General features: G+C 32.4%; 2 protein-coding genes and 1 non-coding gene across 3 annotated transcripts; 1 reads left to right on the forward strand and 2 right to left on the reverse strand.

Moving 5' to 3' along the window:
- LOC121215217 (small nucleolar RNA snoR137) lies at window positions 1–147 on the forward strand. The gene has a single exon (XR_005910946.1). It is a non-coding gene; the product is annotated as a small nucleolar RNA snoR137 (small nucleolar RNA).
- Window positions 148–3,194: 3,047 nt separating this feature from the next.
- LOC107907884 (uncharacterized) lies at window positions 3,195–3,767 on the reverse strand. Its single transcript, XM_016835195.1, has 2 exons — window positions 3,721–3,767; window positions 3,195–3,633 (listed from the first exon to the last, which is right to left on the reverse strand). Exons 1-2 carry the CDS (start codon window positions 3,765–3,767, stop codon window positions 3,195–3,197), a joined length of 486 nt encoding a protein of 161 aa, XP_016690684.1.
- Window positions 3,768–9,743: 5,976 nt separating this feature from the next.
- LOC107907885 (uncharacterized) lies at window positions 9,744–10,490 on the reverse strand. Its single transcript, XM_016835196.1, has one exon. It carries the CDS (start codon window positions 10,488–10,490, stop codon window positions 9,744–9,746), a length of 747 nt encoding a protein of 248 aa, XP_016690685.1.
- Window positions 10,491–20,978: the final 10,488 nt, after the last annotated feature.

Raw genomic sequence — 20,978 nt, forward strand, 5'->3', positions numbered from 1 at the left:
GTTGCTTCTTACTGGTGAACGCTCTCAGATTTAACAATTAGAGATATTCATGTTTCCGAAGCATAAATTAAGTAATTTATAGCCAGTTTTAAACAGCGCTGTGCATTTTCTTATATTGCACTGTACTACCTGTCTCCTGGTATATTTAAATATTTTTCATATTTTCTTCTTTTTCGATTCTTAGAGTTTTGAAATCTAAACTGAAAGTTGAATTTGTTTTAAATTGAATTATTGAATTAATTAAAAGTAGAAAGTGAGTTTTCATTTTAATTTAAACAGGTAATATAAATCGGTAATTTATACAATCTAGTTCAGAAATGGATTGGATTTTAAAGTAAAAAACAAAGAAAAAAATAAAAGCAAAATATTATGATCCACCCATTTCAACTAAACAATAAAACCGGTTATAGGAAAGCTTTCTTTTTACCTCTTTGGTGGGATTAAAATCAGACTTTACCTGAAAATTAATTATTATACTAGTGAGATTGAATAATATAATAATAAAATTAAAATTAAGAGACACTCCCGTGTTTTAGGCCGTGTGAGAATTCAATGTGAGGCACACAGTCGTGTCTTAGCCCGTGTAACTCTTTGACATGGATCACACAGCCAAGTCACACGCCCGTGTGCAAAAATCTGGACATTCTGTTTCCAAATTTTAAGATGCAGAGGACACACTGTCGAATCGCACGCCCATGTGTTAGGCCCGTGTCACACACGGCTGAGACACACGCCCGTGTCCCTGTCTGTGTGGACAAAAATATACCATTTTAAGATCTCTCACCCATTTTGATATCAACCTATACACAACATTTCAATACATCAATACATCTCAAACAAGTAATCAACATAAGCCAAAATCATGTTTTAATCATGACATAATATCACAAATACTCAATTACATAAACTTACCTATTTAATCCATCTCATTGATTTATCAACATCTACTACTATTTACATACATACAAGCATATATCATTCATAACCATATTTCTAAGTACTTCATTTCCACACAAATCCTATATATGTCATATAAACCAAAGTATTCATTACAAAAGCTACCGGATTAAATTGAATAGTATGGCTTGATGTGTTGATTCAATCTCCCGACCTCACGTTAATCTACAAGAATATTAAACAACACAAGTAAGCTTAAGGAAGCTTAGTAAGTTCGAATGGCTTTAAGTATAAATCTTACCGAACTTATTATAACACATCAACTAAAATAAATTCATTCAATGTACTTTCTTTGTCAATCACAACTTCAATCGATGAATACACTTAGTTCAGATCAATACCAACAATAATAATAATTCTTCCAATATTAATTTCACAATTTCACTTACCAACCCTTACCGAATCGGAGAACTACTTATAGATATGAGTACCTCGTATTCAAAAGCCCGAAGGCTGCACAGAAGCACATAAGTGCTAAACAGAAACCTGTAAGGGTTGAACGGAAGCTCATAGAAGCTGAACGAAAACCCGTAAAGGTTAAATTGAAGCTCAAAAGAGCTGAACGGAAACCCATTAGGGTTAAACGAAAACTCATATGAGTTAACAAAAGCTTGCGTGAGCTGAACAGAAAGTAAACACGAAAGTTCGCAACAAATGTTGAACCTCGATTTACTTGGGTAAATTGTCGTCAATTCATCCTTTTCTATTCGCCACGCAACGATGATACTCAATCCCGCGTTCCACTTTAACTGGATATTCATTTTAATTCATAATTTAAGAATATTTCATTTTTCAACAATATGCTAAATACATAATAAATTTAACAACACTACATTTTTCAATAATATATTAAATATGTAACATCATTCATCAACTCAATATAATCATTAAACTATAACCATACGAACTTACCTAGGTTAATTTGTAAAATTTGTAATAGTTCAGGGGCTATTCTGTTAATTTTTCTTTTTCACGATTGTCTACGGGCTCTTGATCTAAAATATAAAATTATTCATTCATTAGCACATATTTCAGTTTCAATTCACTTCATATTAATACCCCTTAATTTTCAAAATTACACAATTACCCCAATTTTTTACAACTTTTTTAATTTAGTCGCTTACTAATTAGCCTACCAAATAAGCTAAATTTTCTCAATTGATAGTTTATCTAAATATTCCTAGCTATCATACAGCCTTTGATCAACAGAATTTAATACCAAACCCTGATATATATAACCTTTTCACAATTTAGTCCTAAAATCAATATCTATCCAAATCACTTTATAAAATCATCAAATAATTAAATTTTTGTGATTTAGCATAAAATAAAAAACTAATAAAATAAATTTTTATAAAATCAATATTTTATTGGTAATTTTGAAAGTTACCATGGTAACAATTATTAATATCTTAAAAACAATAAAATTTCATCAAAAACATTCAGTATTCATCCATGGTAACTTTCAAAATTACCAATAAAATAAAAAACTAATGAAATAGATAATTGGACCTAATTGTAAAAGTCTTAAAAACACAAAAATTTCAAGAAAAGAGAAATAATTGAACTCACTTGAAGTAAAAATATGAAAAACCAGCTTTAAAAGCTCTCTTATGGTTGTTTTTGGCTGAAGATTGATGAAGAAAATGTCTAGAATCAATTTGGTCATTTGTTTTATTTTTAATTCCAATTAATTTACCATTTTACCCTTGGTTCACACTATTTCATTATTTGTTTTCTACACTCATGCTGTCCAGACTTCCCATTTTAAGCTTATTTACCCTTCAAGTTCTCCCACATTTAACATTTAATCCATTTAATCACAATTTCTTTAATTAGCAAGTTTTACACCTTTTTCAATTTAGTTGTTCTTAATTAATTAACGAAAATTTTATACTACCTTAATAATACTCTGTAAATATTTATAAAAATATTTATGACTCGATTTTATAGAATCGAGGTTTCGGTACCTCGTTTTCGAAACCAATTAACCTAATAAATCCTTCTAAAACACAAATTACTAATTCAAAAATCTTTCTAAAATCACATTTGACTCGTAAATACTAAATAATAAAATTTACAAACTCACTCATCTGGTTTGGTGGTTCCGAACCACATTTTTTGACACCACTGAAAATTAGGTTGTTACAACTCTCCCCTTTTAGGAAATGTCGTCCTCTAAATTTGTTACTTGGGAATAGATTCGGATATTGTGATCTCATTGATTCTTCTATTTCCTAGGTAGCCTCCTCCGAACCATGACGATGCCACAACATTTTAACTAACGATACTCGTTTATTCCATAATTCTTTAACCTCTCGAGCTAAAATTCTTATCAGCTCTTCTGAATACGTCATGTTTGGTTGCAACTCAATCTCACTATGAGGAATTACGTGCGAAGGATCAGATTTGTACCATCTCAGCATCGATACATGGAACACGTTATGAATTTTCTCAAGTTCTGGAGGCAAAGCTAATCGATAAGCCACAGAGCCAATTCTTTCAACAATTTCATACAATCCGATAAATCTTGGGCTCGATTTCCCTTTCCTACCAAACCACAATACTTTCTTCCAAGGTGAAACTTTTAGGAATACTCGGTCTCCCACTGCGAATTCTAAATCTCTTATTTGTAAATCTGCATATGATTTCTGATGGTCAGAAGCAGCTTTCAAACTGTTCCAGATAATCTGAACTTTATCTTTAGTTTCTCAGGTCAAGTTGACTCTTACTAGTTTGGATTCACTCAATTTGGACCAATACAATGGCGTCTTACATTTCCTCCCATAAAGAGCTTCAAATGGTGCCATTTTAATACTGGATTGATAACTGTTATTATATGCAAATTCAGCCAACGATAAATATTTTTGCCAGCTACCTCCAAACTCAAGTATACAACATCTCAACATATCTTTCAGAATTTGAATCACTCGTTTTGATTTCCCGTCAGTCTGAGGATAAAATGTTGTGCTAAAATTGAACTTAGTACCCAAAGCTTCTTGTAGTTTACTATAAATCTCGATGTGAATCTTAGATCGCGATAAAAAATAATGGATATTGGAACCCCATGTAACCTCACAATCTCTGCTATATATAATTCTGCTAGCTTCTCAAGTGAAAATTCTGTTCTGACTGGGATAAAATGTGCCGACTTAGTCAATCTATCAACAATCACCTAGATTGAATCTTTCTTTCCTAGAGTCACAGGTAGATCGGATACAAAATCCATCGTGACATGCTCCCATTTCCACTCAGGAATCATGATAGGTTGTAACAAACCCGTTGGTACCTGATGTTCTGTTTTGACTTGCTGACAAATCAAACACTTAGCTACGAACTCACAAATTTCTCGTTTCATATCTGGCCACCAATACATCCGTTTCAAATCACTATACATCTTCGTACTACAAGAATGAATGGAGTACATGCTATTGTGAGCTTCAGAAAGAATATCATTTTTCAAATTTGAATTATTCGGAACAAAAATTCTATTGCAATAACATAACATACCACTATCATCAACACTAAACTCTGAACTCAGATTATCTTGAACCATCTGTCGTTTCAACACCAATTTCAGATCTTCATCTTGCAATTCTTGAATCCGTTAAAGAAACAAGTGTTTCGATCTCAATTCTGCTAATACTGAACCATCTTCATTAAGAGGTAAATGAGTGTTCAAAGCTCGGAGTGCAAACAATGATGACTTTCAGCTAAGTGCATTCGTAACTACATTAGTCTTTCCCGGATGGTAGTCAATAATCAAATCATAATCTTCCAATAACTCTAGCCACCGTCTCTGTCTCAAATTCTACTCTTTCTGAGTCATCAAATACTTCAAACTTTTATGATCTGTGAACACATAACATTTCTCACCGTATAAATAATGTCTCTAAATCTTTAAAGCAAATACGATTGCAGTCAACTCTAGGATAATTCTTCTCCTGCGGCTTTAATTGTCAAGAAACATAGGCCACTACTTTTCTTGACTACATTAGTACACAACCCAAACCATTTAGAGACGCATCACTATAAACAACATACGGTACACCCGATTCTGGTTGAGTGAAAATTGGAGCTTCTGTCAACATCTTCTTCAACTTATCAAAACTTTGTTGGCACTTTTCGGACCAAACAAATTCTTGACAAAACGCCGGTAATAACCTGCTAAAACCAGAAAACTTAGCACTTCTGTAACATTTTTTGGAATCTTCCAATTTACCACTGCAGAAACTTCGCTCGGATTAACTTGAATTCCTTTGGCTGATACAATGTGACCTAGAAATCTGACCTCGTGAAGCCAGAATTCACATTTACTAAACTTTGTATACAACTGCTTCTCTCTTAAAGACTGTTGCACAATTCTCAAGTGTTGCGCATGCTCGGATTCTGTCTTGGAATAGATCAGTATATCATCGATAAACACAACCACAAATCTATCCAAATAAGGTTGAAAAATTCGATTCATTAAATCCATGAAAGCAGCAGGGGAATTAGTCAAACCAAATGGCATTACCAAAAGTTCATAATGGCTGTATCGAGTTCTAAAAGTAGTCTTTTGCATATCACACTCTTTGACCTTCAACTGGTAATAATTGTGTAACACCCTTAACCCAAATTAGACATATTTCAAATACGCTCCATATGCATATAAAATAATTCCAAATACTTAATTAGTACAAAACATATTTTTAACCAACTCCTATACAAATTAAAAACCCAATGATTCAATATTCTTCATTCATTAACTGCACATAATAATTTAATTATACCATACCTATATTGCATATTTGACAAACCAAATTTTAGTCTATACACATAATTCATTATACCATTAAACAACCAATCATCTTAATCATTATATATATATTAATATACATCATAAGTTCAAAAAAATATATATATAACATAAATTCAATACTAGACCATCTAAGACCAGATCACTTAAAATGAAACACTTATTTATCCTTCCACACAAATAAAACGCCATATAATGTATTTAATATCAATTTCATTACATATCCAAATAGACTATCATGAATCTATAGTAAAATCAAAAATGCATAATCACAACATTATACCATCCATTACATCAAATTCAATAAGACCAAACCTAATCATTCGACTATATGTCATAACCAAATCCATATCATATCAAAATTAAACATAACATATATATATATATACATGACATATTTGACTATTACTATCCTATACACATCCAACTTAACTCATGCATGATTATATATATTTCATAGACGAATTTAACAAATCCAAACAATATACATCATTTCAATCCCATATGTCAAAAGCAATATGACCAAATTTAACCTATCAAACATATATACCATAACTGAATACATGTTATACCCAAAACCTAACAAACCATGCACCTAATTAACACAAGCATATACACCATTTTTTGATCATTATAAACATATGCAACGAAACCAAATTCAATCATAGGAAATAAGCCATTTTCACATGGCTATTAATTTCATATACAAAATTTAGAGTGTAACATCCAAAACCTCATCCAACCTATACATGCCATAAGTTGGGTTCAAATATTTAAGTTTCGAAATAGTAGATAGAGTGATGGAATTTGCTGAAGATCCCCGAACTTGTAGCTTGATTTTAGAAAAAAATCTATAAAACAGATAAACGTAAACACACCAAGTAAGCTTTTATAGCTTAGTAAGTCTTTAAGAAATTAAGTGTTTTAATAATCATAATCATTTCGTATAATTTAAATTAATCACATCAATTTTATAAACTTCATCTCAAACTATCAAAACTCATAATTAAGAGATTTCCTTATTCAAATACCACTAGGCTGAATACTCACCTAGTCAATTTAATAATTGTTACTCAATATTTAATCTAATTAATCGAACAATCCACACATATGATTAGTCATATACATAAGTTCAAGATTTGTAGTAAACTATCTCACATACAATTATAGTATACATGGCCGATTACATCTAATCACATTTGCACATATTTATAAAAACAATTCAATGATATACCAAATGTTTATTAATAACCAAATATATATATAAATATATATTTCATTAACAAAGTACATAATTTGTAATAGGTATCAAATCATAATTTGTAATAGGTATCAAATCACATACGTACCCACAAGTTAATTCATACTTGGTCTTCTGATTCATTTTACATATCCGTTATCACATCGGCATATAGCCTTCTAGGCAATAAGCCTATAATATTACACCGGTATAAAACTTGCTAGGCTCAAGCCTGATAAAAATTCACCGGCACTACGCCTGCTAGGCTTTTAGTCTGATATAAATTCACCTGCACTACGCCTGCTAGGCTTTTGGCCTCATATATCACACTAGCATGAGGCTTGCTAGGCATGGAGCCCGATAATCACTGACACATAGTTTATTCTAACATGTATTTTATATATATCAAAATCCATAACACATATTTCATATAAATTTTCCATAACATTCATATGGTTTTTCATATGTAAAAACATAATTTATATATTACTTTAAACATTGTTATCATACATTTCATATTCGACAATTACTTTATTGTTCTCATAAATATCATTTCAGCATATATATTTTACATTTAATTAAATTAAGTACTACTATTAGTTTAGAGACTTACCTCGGTGATGTAAAATGGAATGGAACTGCTAGTCGACAACTTTAGTTTTCCCCTAGTCCAAATCTGAATTTTTCTTTTCTTGATATAAACATATTCAAATTAAACTCATTCAAACATATTTTCACTCAATTTAATCCAAAAACATATAAACAGGAAAATTACCAATTTGCCCTTAACATTTTACATTTTTCACAATTTAGTCCAAATTACACAAAACACAAAACATTCAAATTTTGACTATACTATGCTTAGGTCTAATCTTTATTATACTCATACAAGTCCATGCCTTTCGTTTATTTTTCATTTTAGTCCCCCAAAAATTTATTTTTACAATTTAGCCCTAAATACTCAAATTCATCAAAAATCCCAAGATAAAACATGTTAATCTAGAACATATCTTTCATTATTCATCATCAAACATCACAAAAAAAAAATCATCAATGGCATAACTCAAAATATTCATCAAAATCAGAAATTCAAGCATGTGTCGTGTAGTATTCAAAGCAACGATCTCAAAAACGTAAAAATCATCAAAAATCGAAGTAAAAACATACCTTAATTAGACATATAGATAGCCGAACCTTGTTGTTCTCTTTGCTTTCCTTTTTCTTTTCTATATTCGGCCAAGATGAACACTTTGCATGTTGTTTTTCTATTTTATGTTTTATTTTATTACATTAATTTACTAATTTACCATAATAACCTTTAATATTTAATTAACCAACATTATATCATAAGCCTATTACTGTCCATCAACATATTCCATGGTATAATTACAATGTAAATACCTTCCATTAAAAGAATAAGTCAATTTAGCACTTTAAAAATTTGTTAGCAAGTTTTTACTTTTTACGCGATTAAATCCTTTTATTTAATCGGTCATTCAAACGATAAAATTTAAACACGAAAATTTCACACAATCAAATTCACACATAATAAACACACAAAATAATATTAAAATATTTTTTTGACTCAAATTTCTGGTCCCAAAACTACTATGTCTGATTAGGGTCGAAATCGGGCTGTTACAACCTGAATCTAAGGTCTATCTTCGAAAACACCGCAGCACCTTTCAGTTGGTAAAATAAGCCATCGATACGAGGAAAGGGATATTTATTTTTAATTGTCACCTTGCTCAACTATCTATAATCTATACACAGTCTCAAAGAATCGTCCTTTTTCACAAATAATACAAGTGCTCCCTAGGGAGACATGCTTGGTCTGATAAACCCTCAGTCTAATAACTCTTGCAACTGAGCCTTTAATTCCTTTAATTCAGCTGGTGCCATACGGTATGGTGCTATTGATATTGGAGCTATTCTCAAAATCATATCAATCACAAACTCAACTTCATGATCAAGTGGTAAACTTGAAAATTCCTTAGGAAATACATCAGCAAACTCACTAACAATCGGTAACTGTTCTAGCCTTGATTCTAAACCTCGAGTATAAAAATATAGGCTAAAAATGCCTCATTACCTTTTCGCATTAATCTCTGAATAGAAAAAGCTGAAATAATTTTAACAATATGTTTCGGATTCTCAGACTCAACTGATATCATCTCTCCTGTCTGACATTTCAAATCAATCTATTTCTCTATACAATTTACAACAGTATCATACTTCGTTAACCAATTCATAATCTTTCATTTTCAGCGGACAATCACGACACACTGAATTAACTATTACACTTTGGCCTAATGGATTAGTGACTTGAATATCCTAATCGGTAGGTTCAACAGACAATTTCTTTTCTAATACTAATGCAGTGCAAATATAAGAATGTGTAGACCCAAGGTCAATCAATGCATATACAGTAACATCAAAGAGATGGAATGTACCAACAATCACATCTGGAGCTGTACCTTCTTCTCTCGCTGTGATGACATAAGTACGTGCAGGTGCCCTAGTCTCTAACCGGGTAGCAGAATCTTTCATACCCAAACGAGTAGTTCTAGTAGCACTATTTTGGCCCGAACGTCTACTTCATTGAGAAGTGGCCAACTGTTTCTCTTTCTGGTATTCCTCTTATTTTTGCAATTGAAGACAGTTTCGAATAAAATGATCAGTTGCTCCACATTTATAGCAAGCTCCCGCTTTACTTCTACATTCACCGGGGTGGTATTTCTCATAATACTAGCATTTAGGCTTGTGAGCATTTTGCACACTACCCACACTTGTAGCGGGTCTAATAGATACCCCGTAACCAGGTTGAGTCACCTTATTTTTATTTAATCTTTCAGACATTGATGTGGCTAGATTAAAATCATCTTTAGACTTTTTAGCCGGCAATGCTGAAAAGGATTTGGAGGAACCTCTTTTGTAAGATTCTTTATTTTGTCTATCTCGTTGCATTTTTTTGTTGTACACCTCTTCCATCTTTTGTGCAGGATCAGAAAAAATGACAAATTCTCGTATTCCAGTGCCTTCAATCATCATTTTGGTTTCATCATTCATCCCTTCTTCAAACCAAATGCATATTTCTTCTTCGGTTGGTACAATTTCCCAGGCATATTTGCTAAGGTATACAAATTCTCTTTCATACTTGGCTACCGATCTGTTTCCTTGACACAAGTTAAGAAATTCCCTCTTCTTTTTGTCTAGCTTCCACTTGCCAACATATTTCTTTTTAAATTCACTCTGAAAGAATTTCCAAGTGATTTTCTCTTTCGGCACTACGGCTACTATAGTCGACCACCAATTATACGCTTCCTCTTTCAGTAAGGAAACATCGCATCTTAAATAATCATCAAGGGAACAGACTATTTCTTCAAAAACTCTTATCGTATTTTGAAGCCAATACTCAGCTTTTACTGGATCATCATCAGGTCTACCCCGAAATTCCTTTGCCCTACATTTTCTAACTTTATATCCGAAGAACATTGTTTTAAGTTCTTGTTCTTGAGCTAGAGGAATTAGGACATTACTACTTGTCCCATGTTCAGATATCTATGCTCTACTATTGACTTCATCATTATCAGTACGTTCAGATCTTTTTGACATCTTTACAATCTATAAGAAAAAAAGGTTAGATCGGATCATACACATCACACAATCACAGATTTATATAACATGTATTTCTAAACATATCACATGCTATGTTCAGTCTGAGAATAGACTAAACTGTAGCTCTGATACCATTAAATGTAACACCTCTGACTTAGGAGTGAGTATCAACTTGATGCCTAAGTTTATTTTCAAGATGTTAGGGATAGGTGAAGTAAGACCTACAACTGTGACGCTTTAGCTAGAGGATCGATCTTTAGCATATCCTAAAGGAAAGATCGAGAATCTTTTGGTAAGAGTCAATAAATTTATTTTTCCTGTTGATTTCATTGTCTTAGATTTTGAAGTAGACAAGGAAGTGTCGATCATCCTTGGGAGACCTTTCTGAGCCACGGGAAGAACGTTAATTGATGTGCAGAAAGGAGAACTCACCTGCGAGTTCAAAATGATCAGGTAACCTTTAACATTCTTAAAGCGATGAAATTTCCCAATCCTTAGAGAAGTGTTCAATTATGGAAGAGATAGAAACCTTAGTTTTTATGGAAAGTAATTTTAAAGAAGATCCATTGGAGAAAGCCTTAGATCTTGACCCTTTAGAGGATAAAGAAGGAGAAGAAAACATGGCTTTGATGGAAGCCAATCTGGGAAATTTTATTCAATCCACACGATTTGAGTAGTTGGAGTTGGAAGTCAAAGAATTTGTGCAACCCAAGTTGTTAATAGAAGAACCACCTAAACTCAAACTAAAGGTACTTTTTTTCCATTTGAAATACGTTTATTTAGGTGATTGTTCTACTTTTCCTGTGATTATTTCAGCGAAATTGACGAAATATCAAGAGGAGCAACTAATTGCTATTCTAAAGAAATTTAAGAAAGCAATTGGTTGGACCGTAGTTGATATTCGAGGTATAAGCCCTTCTTTCTGCATGCATAAAATCATTTTAGAAGAAGGTGAAAAAGCTCGAATTGATGGGCAAAGGAGGCTCAATCCTATTATGAAAGAAGTTGTGAGAAAAGAAGTGATCAAATGGTTAGATGAATGAATCATCTATCCTATTTCAGATAGTTCGTGGGTAAGTCCGATGCAGTGTGTGCCAAAGAAATGTGGAATCACGATTGTTGAAAATGAGCGTAATGAGTTAATTCCAACAAGAACTGTTACCGATTGGAGAATCTGTATTGATTACAGAAAGTTAAACAACGCCACTCGGAAGGACCATTTTTCGTTGCATTTTATGGATCAGATGTTAGATCGACTGGCAGGTAATGAATTCTATTATTTTTTAGATGGTTATTCGAAATATAACCAAATAGTTGTAGCTCTAGAGGACTAACATAAAACAACCCTTACTTGTCCATATGGTACGTTTGCTTTTAGGCGAATGCCTTTTGGTTTATGCAATGCACTTGCAACTTTTCAACGATGCATGATGGCAATATTTACTGATATGGTTGAAATTTTTTTTGAGGTTTTCATGGATGATTTTTCTGTTTTTGGTAACACTTATGATATCTGTTTGAGTAATTTGGCTAAGGTACTGAAGACATGCGAAGAGACAAATCTTGTCCTTAATTGGGAAAAATGTCATTTTATGGTCAAAGAAGGGATTGTCTTAGGTGATATCAAAGAAAGGAATTGAAGTCGATAAAGAAAAGGTGGGCGTAATTGAAAGATTACCGACCCCAATGAATGTGAAAGGTGTCAAAAGTTTCTTAGGTCATGCCAATTTTTATCGAAGATTTATCAAAGATTTCTCAAAAATATCTAAATCGTTGTGTTTTTTGATAGAGAAAGATATAGTGTTTGATTTCAACAAAGCATGCTCAGAAGCTTTTAAAGATCTAAAGAAGCGGTTAATCTCAGCCCTAATAATCGTTACACCTTATTGGAACTCACCTTTTGAGTTGATGTCCAATGCAAGTGACTATGCCGTTGGAGCTGTGATGCGTCAAGGAAGAAATAAAGTGTTTCACCCTATTTACTATGCAAGTAGAACTTTGACGGGAGCCCAATGTAATTATACGGTAACCGAAAAGGAACTCTTCGCTATAGTTTTTGGTTTTGACAAATTCTGTTCATATCTTATAGGTACCAAAGTTATAGTATTTACTGACCATGCGACCATTAAATACTTGCTCACAAAGAAAGATGCAAAACCAAGGCAAATTCGTTGGATACTTTTACTCCAAGAATTTGACCTTGAGATCCAAGACAGAAAAGGTGTCAAAAATCAAATAGTTGATCATCTGTCGAGGTCGGAGCAAGATGAGGTAACTCAGTCATGTGTGCCTATCAACGAGAATTTCCCAAATGAACACTTACTTGAGGTAAATCAAATTCTTAAAATACCCTGGTTTGCTGATTTTTCCAATTATCTTGCATGTGGAATAATTCCTCGAGAAATGACATACCAAAAAAGGAAAAAAATTCCTTCATTATAGTCGGTATTATCTTTGGGAGGATTCGCTCTTGTTTAAACAATGTGTAGATAATATAATCTGAAAGTGTGTAGCTAAAAGCGAGATTGCTGAGATCTTGTATCATTGCAATTCATATCCAAGTGGGGGACACTTTGGTGATTCACGTACTACAGCAAATATTTTGCAAGTAGGTTTCTTTTGGCCTACACTATTTAAAGATACTTATGCTTATGTGAAGAGCTATGATAAATGCCAATAGACTGGAAATATATCAAGGACGAATGAGATGCTGTTGGAAAACATTTTGGAGATTGAATTGTTCGATGTATGGGGCATTGACTTCTTAAGCTCGTTTCCTTCTTCGTATGGGAACAAATACATCTTAGTTGCTGTGGACTATGTATCCAAGTGGGTTGAAGCTGAAGCATACCCTACAAATGATGCTAAGGTAGTCATGCAATTCCTACATAAGCGTGTGTTTACACGATTTGGGACACCAATAGCTATTATTAGTGATGAAGGTTCTCATTTTGTGAAAAAATGGCTTAAGTGGTTACTTGAAAAATATGATGTGAAGCATAAGATTGCTACTGCCTATCACCCCCAGTCTAATGGGTAAGTTGAAAGAGTGAATCGCAAAATCAAAGGTATCCTTGAAAAGGAGTATGCCCTAGTAAAAAAGATTGGTCTCAAAGGCTCGATGATGCATTATAGGCCGATCGAACAACATTTAAGACTCCATTAGGAATGACTCCTTATCGGTTAGTCTTTGGAAAGACATGTTATTTGCCATTAGAGTTGGAGAATAAAGCTCATAGGGCTTTGAAGTAGTTAAACTTTGATCTTAAACAAGCCGGTGAGAGAGGGATGTTACAACTTGATGAGTTGGAAAAGCTGAAGTTGTTTTCCTATGAGAATGCCAAACTGTGTAAAAAAAGATCAAAGAGATGGCATGATAATCATATACAACCTTGTGAGTTTAAAGAAGGTCAGAAGGTTTTGTTGTTTAATTCAAGGTTGAAGTTATTTCCTGGGAAGCTTAAATCCCGATGGAAAGGACCTTATACCATCTACCGAGTTTATCCTTATGGAGCTATTGAATTATACAACAATTACGGAGGTACATTTAAAGTTAATGGTCAACGTCTCAAACACTACTGGGATGGTAAATTTGAGTGAGTTGAATCCTCGCTCAAATTAACAGACCTTTAATTTTTTATGAACTCATTTTGTAAATAAATAAATAATTAGAACTTATTTTCTTAACTTATTACATTTAATCAATCCTGTCTAATGAGATTGGAACTTAAGCGAGACCGTTGTGACCCCTCCAACCTTTCCTGGGAATTAATTTAATATAATTTGTTAAGAAGAAATTTTCTAATTAAGAATTTTTTTTTCATTTATTCTGTTTAAATTTTAAATTTTTATGTTAATAAAAGGGGTCAAATTTGGCCCAAGTACTAATCAATTTTTTTAGTAAGATACTGCCTGAGTTTGAGGCCTAAGACAACAAAAAGGAGGGAAATATCCATGCCTTGCCTTTACACCCATTGCTTGCCGCCCAAGTAACCCTAATGTAGCTAATTTTTTGCTACATGTTGCCCTAATTTTTCCCTATATAAACCCCTCTCCATTCTACTAATTTTTATATCCCTCAAAGCAATTTGCATACACCCTAGAAATCCCTAAATCTCCCTTTTGTGCCGTCAACCTCGAATCCTGAAAGAAACCCTAGTTCTCTTCCTTTTTTTGCCAAAATTTCCTATTGCCATCATAAGATTTTTTCTGTAGCAAGTTCTACCCACTTTGCCAATTTCTCTTTTCTCTTTTGTGCAAAAACTTTGCCGAATTTTTGGGAAAAGATACCACATCTCGCAAAAGAACCAGATCTTGAAAGACTACTCCTAAAAACCCAATTTTAATTGATGAAGAAGTGAATGAGAGATCTGATTCAATCTTCAAGCATCAACCTATGATGCCAGAAAAAGGTTTTGACTTGAAGAGTAATGATTTGATGTTGTTCATATACCGATTAGAAAGAAAATCAATACTCTCAAGTGGGAACGATTTTGTGATGCTCGTTCACTTCCCGATGATGAACTAGTTCGAGAATTCTATACTAGTTTGACTACGCAATATGCTACTGAAGTCATCGTTCGAAAGAAAAAGGTACCTCTTACTTCTGAGTCCATCAATGATTTTTTTTAATTTACCTGATGTTGAAGAAGATGAGTACTACCTTATGATGAACAATATCAATTGGGATTTTCTTCAACAAGTGCTTGATGTTGTGACAAATCTGGGATCCCAATGGATTATAAGAAAGTATGGGAGCCATTCTTGTCTAAGAGAATACTTAAAACGAGTAGCAAAGGTATGATTTTATTTCGTTCGCTATAGTTTTATGCCTATCTCACATAGTTCCACCATCTCGATGGAACGGATGCTTTTGTTATATGCAATTTTGACAGAAAAGTCCATTAATGTAGGGAAAATTATCCTCAAGAAGATTCACAATTGTGCTAAAAAGAAGGCAGGAAGTGCTTATTTCCCATAATTAATCACTTCACTTTGCTTAAAGGCCTATATTAAAATAGAAGCAAATCTGAAAGGGTGATATGTTCAAGGATGCATTAAAAATTATGATATTGAAAGATTAGTAGAGAGGGTGCATGAACTGAATCAAGGCGAGCAAGAAGAGCCAACTGAGCCGGATACAGAGGAGTCAACAGATGGAACTGAAACTGAAGCTAATTCAGTCACAGACACTAAAGAGGAAGAATCTGATAAGAAACCGAACATTCCTAAACCAAAGGTTGAGCCAGAAGAAGAACCAGTCAAGCTAAGTGTTGAATCTGAATATACAACTCCCACGCCGACTTCTGCAAGTACTTCAAGGAAATCGAAGTTGTTAATTTTGATGGATATGTGCAAGTTCATGCACAATCAACAACAAACTTACTGGAAATATGCAAAAATTATAGATGAATCAATTCGAAATAATTTTAAGAATATCTCTATTACTTTTGTTCCTGAGTTCCCAGATGCTATTTTCGAGACATGGATGGAAGATACTGACAATGCAAGTGGAGACGGAGCTAAAGAAGACAAGGGAAATGAGTTAGAAAAATAAAAGGGGGGATTCTTGTCCTGTTATTTATTTAATTATTTTTAGGTCTTTAGGAATTTATTTATTTCATAATTAGGATTTAATTTCTGTAGAATAAAACATAGCAAGCATGAACAAACTTAACACTTCTTTAGAAAGAATAAGTCTAAGTGATGAGGTAATGGGAATGAACATGTCTAGGATTGGGTTATTAGGAAAGACTTGGTATTTAAGCAGTCTTAATGACTCACCTCTCTTTCTTTACAACCCTACCTGGTGTTCAGTTTTCATTCATTACTTTGTTCTTGCAATGAGGACATTACTTCTTTTTAAAAGGGGGTAAGGCAAATAAATTGCTCAAACTTTTAATTTTTTTTCAAGTATGCTTCAATTATTTCTTTCATAAGTATGCTTTAATAAATGAATATTTAGAGATATTTTTTTGTTACTGAGATAGTTTGTATGGAAGTATGAATGATGATTTTATCTAAGTGAAAGTGTGTTATCATGAAGAATGGAATGCTTGTATGATCTTAGCATTAGTAATGTTTGTAATGAAAACTTAGTTTCTTTTGAGATTAGACATGCATGAAGGTTTATATATTTAGAATTGACTTAGTAACTTTCTTGAGGCCAAATCCTAAGGGACATAAAAGTATAAAATGATATAGGCACTATTTCTTTGGACCTCTTGAGCCTTTTCAAGCCAACCCTATGATATTAGACCCTTGAAACTGTAATTTTGAGCTTAAAGGCATGTTTTTGCAATGAACTTACATTATAAGCTAGTTACCATCTTTTTAAAATTATCCTAATTTTGTGTACCTATCTTAACTAAAGCTTTCTTGGGAATCAACATTTGAGGAAATTTTTATAAAGATGTATGTGCTCATGCTTAAAAAAATAGAGCGAAGAAAAGTTCTCTTAATCTTCAAAAGGGAAAAATGTATGAGCTTAAGTTCAAAAGAAGTGTGGGGGTGTTCCAAAGGTTCACTTAAAGAAAAAGGTTGTATTACGAGAAAACCAAGACAAAGTTAAAGGTTAAGATTTCTAAAACCGAAATATCTCATCTCTTAAAATCCTTACATTTAACTGAGCCCCATTACAACCTTATAAAAGACCTATTGATTTGATGATTATGTCACCTACATTAGTGGAGAGGAAGTTCTAAGTTCAACATATGAAGATCATAAATAAGCCTTGTGATTTTTTGCTTGATTGATAGGAAATTATGTTGAATGAAGAATGTTATCTATGGCTGTGACATACATGCAAACTATGATTCATGTTGGCATATTTTGAAGCTTAGTATAATCTTAAGGAATCTTTGCATATGAATTACTTGTTAATAAAGAAGATTGATAAGCATGAAGTTATTAATGCATGATTATGGGACAAAGATTGATGCTGCTTACACAATTAGCAGTTTTGCCTTAGAAAGACCTTTTGCTATGCATAAACATTACTCGGGACAAGCAATGATTTAAGTTTGGGGGGTGTGTAAACGAAAAAATAAATAGGATTTTTCCTATGTAATTTATCACCTTTTTACTTAAATCTGTTGTTAAAACTAAGCAATTGTCTAATAAATTAATGAAATATGTGAAAATATGAAATTAGGACATAGAAATTATTAAAATGTGATTTTATGCTTTATTATATAGTTTTCATGCAATAAATGGCTTATTTTATATTAATTTGAATATATTATATTTTTTAAGACATAAAGTGGGCCATGCATGATTAAATTGAATAATAAAATATAAAATTATATTTAATAATTCATTTTAAAATATTTCATTAATAATTTGGGTTTTAATTAATTAATTAAATTGAATAAACTTTAATCTTTGGTCCTCTATCATGTTGATTTATTCTGGATAGGTCTGATAGCTTTGCTAGATTACAAAACCGTCCAAATTGGACACCAAGTCAACCCAATATTTGGCTACACATGGCTGTCCATTTAAACCATTCTTTGGTTTAATTACACAAGGTCCTTGCAATGTTGAAAAAATTAGAGATTTGCCCAAAGATTTACGATTGACTGAATCTCAGTCCTGAATTGTGTGGCATCCAAAATTGCTTTAAAAATCAAGCAAAAATCAAGTCAAAAGCCACTAAGCATGGCCGGCCACAATTTGAAGAGATTTGAAGAGGTTAACATCCACTATTTTTAGCAAACTATCCTCCTCTCCTCACCTGTAAATAAGACCTTCTCATTCCTTCATTCATCATCCCTCAAGCATCCCTCAATCATTCCTCTTTCATTCTCATCATTCATCATTCTCTCTTTTCTCCAAATTCTCTTAGTTTTTTTTTTCATTCCCACTCTAAAATGGGTTTAATCTTCCTTTTCTTTAATTTAATATAAATATTTTTGCTATGTGTTCTTTTTTCTTGTCTACAATAATGTTAGCTTAATTTTATTTAAGCTAGGATGATTGCTTTGATTAGATAATATTTATTTGATTTATCCTTATAATGTTTGTGCCTCAATCGATCATGCTTTCAATTAAAATCAAGTCTGTATTTTGTTCATACATGATTGAAATACACCTGAACTAGCTTAGCGATCCGGACCAGAAAACAACTAATGGACACATAATTGAAATGTGCATGCTCAATTTAGATCCTGACCCAATTAAATTGTAGGTTGCATAACAACTCTTACCAAGATCTGTTATCTGCATAGTTTTTAGATTTGTGTGATTAAATTGTTTCAAGCCTAACATGTTCCTATTACCTCACACAAATGCTAAGAAACCCTTAGTAAATAAGGATCAGTAAAATGCGTATTTACTAAGTAAAGGATTCCGAAAGGACCTAATGTGGCCATGGAATGTTTTTTCGAATGTTATTGAGTATGTTGATAATAAATTGAGTTTAATTAAAGTAATTGTCCTAGTTTATTTATGTTATAATTGTTGCAAATTGTGTTTAATTTTACTAAAATCTATTTTATTCATATAGCTTCATACTAAGGATAATTTGCATTAGGTGATACGAGCCAAGGAGGTGACACTCAAGGGGTTGTTTTTCCTAGTGGTCCAATTACTCGAAGCAAGGCACGACAATTAAAATTAAAGATGAATGTTTTTGTCCAAGACTTTGTTGCTACAAATTTAATTCATCATGTTCGTGACATTGACAAATACGAGAATGCAATTCACTGGACCAATCTTGGAATAGTGAAAGCCCATAAATTGGTGGATTAATCTTTTATGTATATTATTATTATTATTATTTACTTAATTCTCATTGGTTGGGACACATCATTTATGAGTTAAGTAATTTTATTGGTTAGGTTATTATTTATTTATTTTCTTAGATAATTTTAAAGAGTTTTATTAGGATTCAATTACTCTTTAAAGAGTTTTTATTAGGATTCAATTACTCTTGTAATTTGCCTATAAATAGGCTTGTTTTCTACACATTGGAGGAAGAATAAAAAGAAGAGTATTTGTTTTCTTTCAAATTTGTGTGAGGCAAATTTTTTTAGAGTAGAGTGATTCTTCTCTTGCTATTTAGTTTGGAGTTTGTTACTTTCGAGGGTATTTCGGAGTTGCAAATATTCAAATTTCTTTCCTGCTCAATCATTGGCGTTTTTGGTTACAAGTTAACCAAGGGTTCCATAGGGCAAATCTATCCTTTTTATTTATTTATTTATTTATTATTTAACTAATTTTATTCTCGTTTTATTTCTAATTTGTGTTTCTCTTGTGTCTAGATCCAGGATTTCGCATCAGTTGGTATCAGTTTCAGGCCATTCGGTGTTATTTTCGAAGCTAAAATCAAATCCGAAACAAGTCAAAATACCAAAAACACTTTTCATCGGTTTCGTCGATTTTTTTTAAAAAAAGTTTGTGTTTATTCTCCTCTTATTCTTTAAATAAAAGCAAAAAAAATAGCAAAAACAGTAAAAAAAAACAAAAAAAGCAAAAAAGCGCAAAAAAGAGTAAAAAGCGCAAAAAAAAAACAAAAAAAAGCAAAAAAAAAGCGCAAAAAAAGAGTAAAAAGCGCAAAAAAAAAGCAAAAAGTAAAAAAGCGCAAAAAAAAAGTTTCCTACCTTTCATACGTAGGTTTCTTCTTTTCCTATTATTGTTATTATTTTTATTTTATTTTTTCCCAAAATTGAATTTTTTCCCTTCTTTCTTGACTCAAATATAATTAAAGCTTCAATTTTTGAAAATCTTAACACACCAAACGTTTCCGATTTTTTGTTTTCCTTTAAATTGGGTAGATTTTTCTTAAGTTTTCTTCTTATTAAAGCTTTTCTTTGACTCTAGAGTTAGGGATCGTTGCAGGTCTACGTTTTTTTTTGTTTCTCTTACGTTTTCTAACACTTTGTTTCTTCTTGTGTTAGCCAAAGTGTTAGCAGATATTAAAGGCACGCACAATTCCTTCATCCGTGTAGCCTCCATTACAAATTGCTTCGTCAAGTTTATTGGCCTCTTAAAGCAATTAGGATCTTCATTGTTTCTTTGAAGTTTGCACCTCCATTATTTGATCTTGACTAGTAACCCTCTCCAAACATATTTACAAGTTTTGAATCATTCAGAGAGTTATTCTTTTGAGAGCTAACGAGTAAGATTATTATTATTTTTCTTGTTCCTGTTTGTGTGATTTTTTCACAGATACCATGCCGATCACTAGATCCCAAACTAGTAAAAATGAAGAGGATGAGCAAAAAAGAGATAACGATCCTTTGGTCGAGTTGTTACAAAAAGAGATGAAAAAGTTGCAAACTCAAGTCGAACATCGCATGACCCAGATGATACAAGAGCAAAGGGAGTATCTTGATACAAAACTTACAACTCAAGAGAGATACA

This window comes from Gossypium hirsutum, chromosome D02 (assembly GCF_007990345.1).
Source record: "Gossypium hirsutum isolate 1008001.06 chromosome D02, Gossypium_hirsutum_v2.1, whole genome shotgun sequence".
NCBI classification, from domain to species: domain Eukaryota; kingdom Viridiplantae; phylum Streptophyta; class Magnoliopsida; order Malvales; family Malvaceae; genus Gossypium; species Gossypium hirsutum.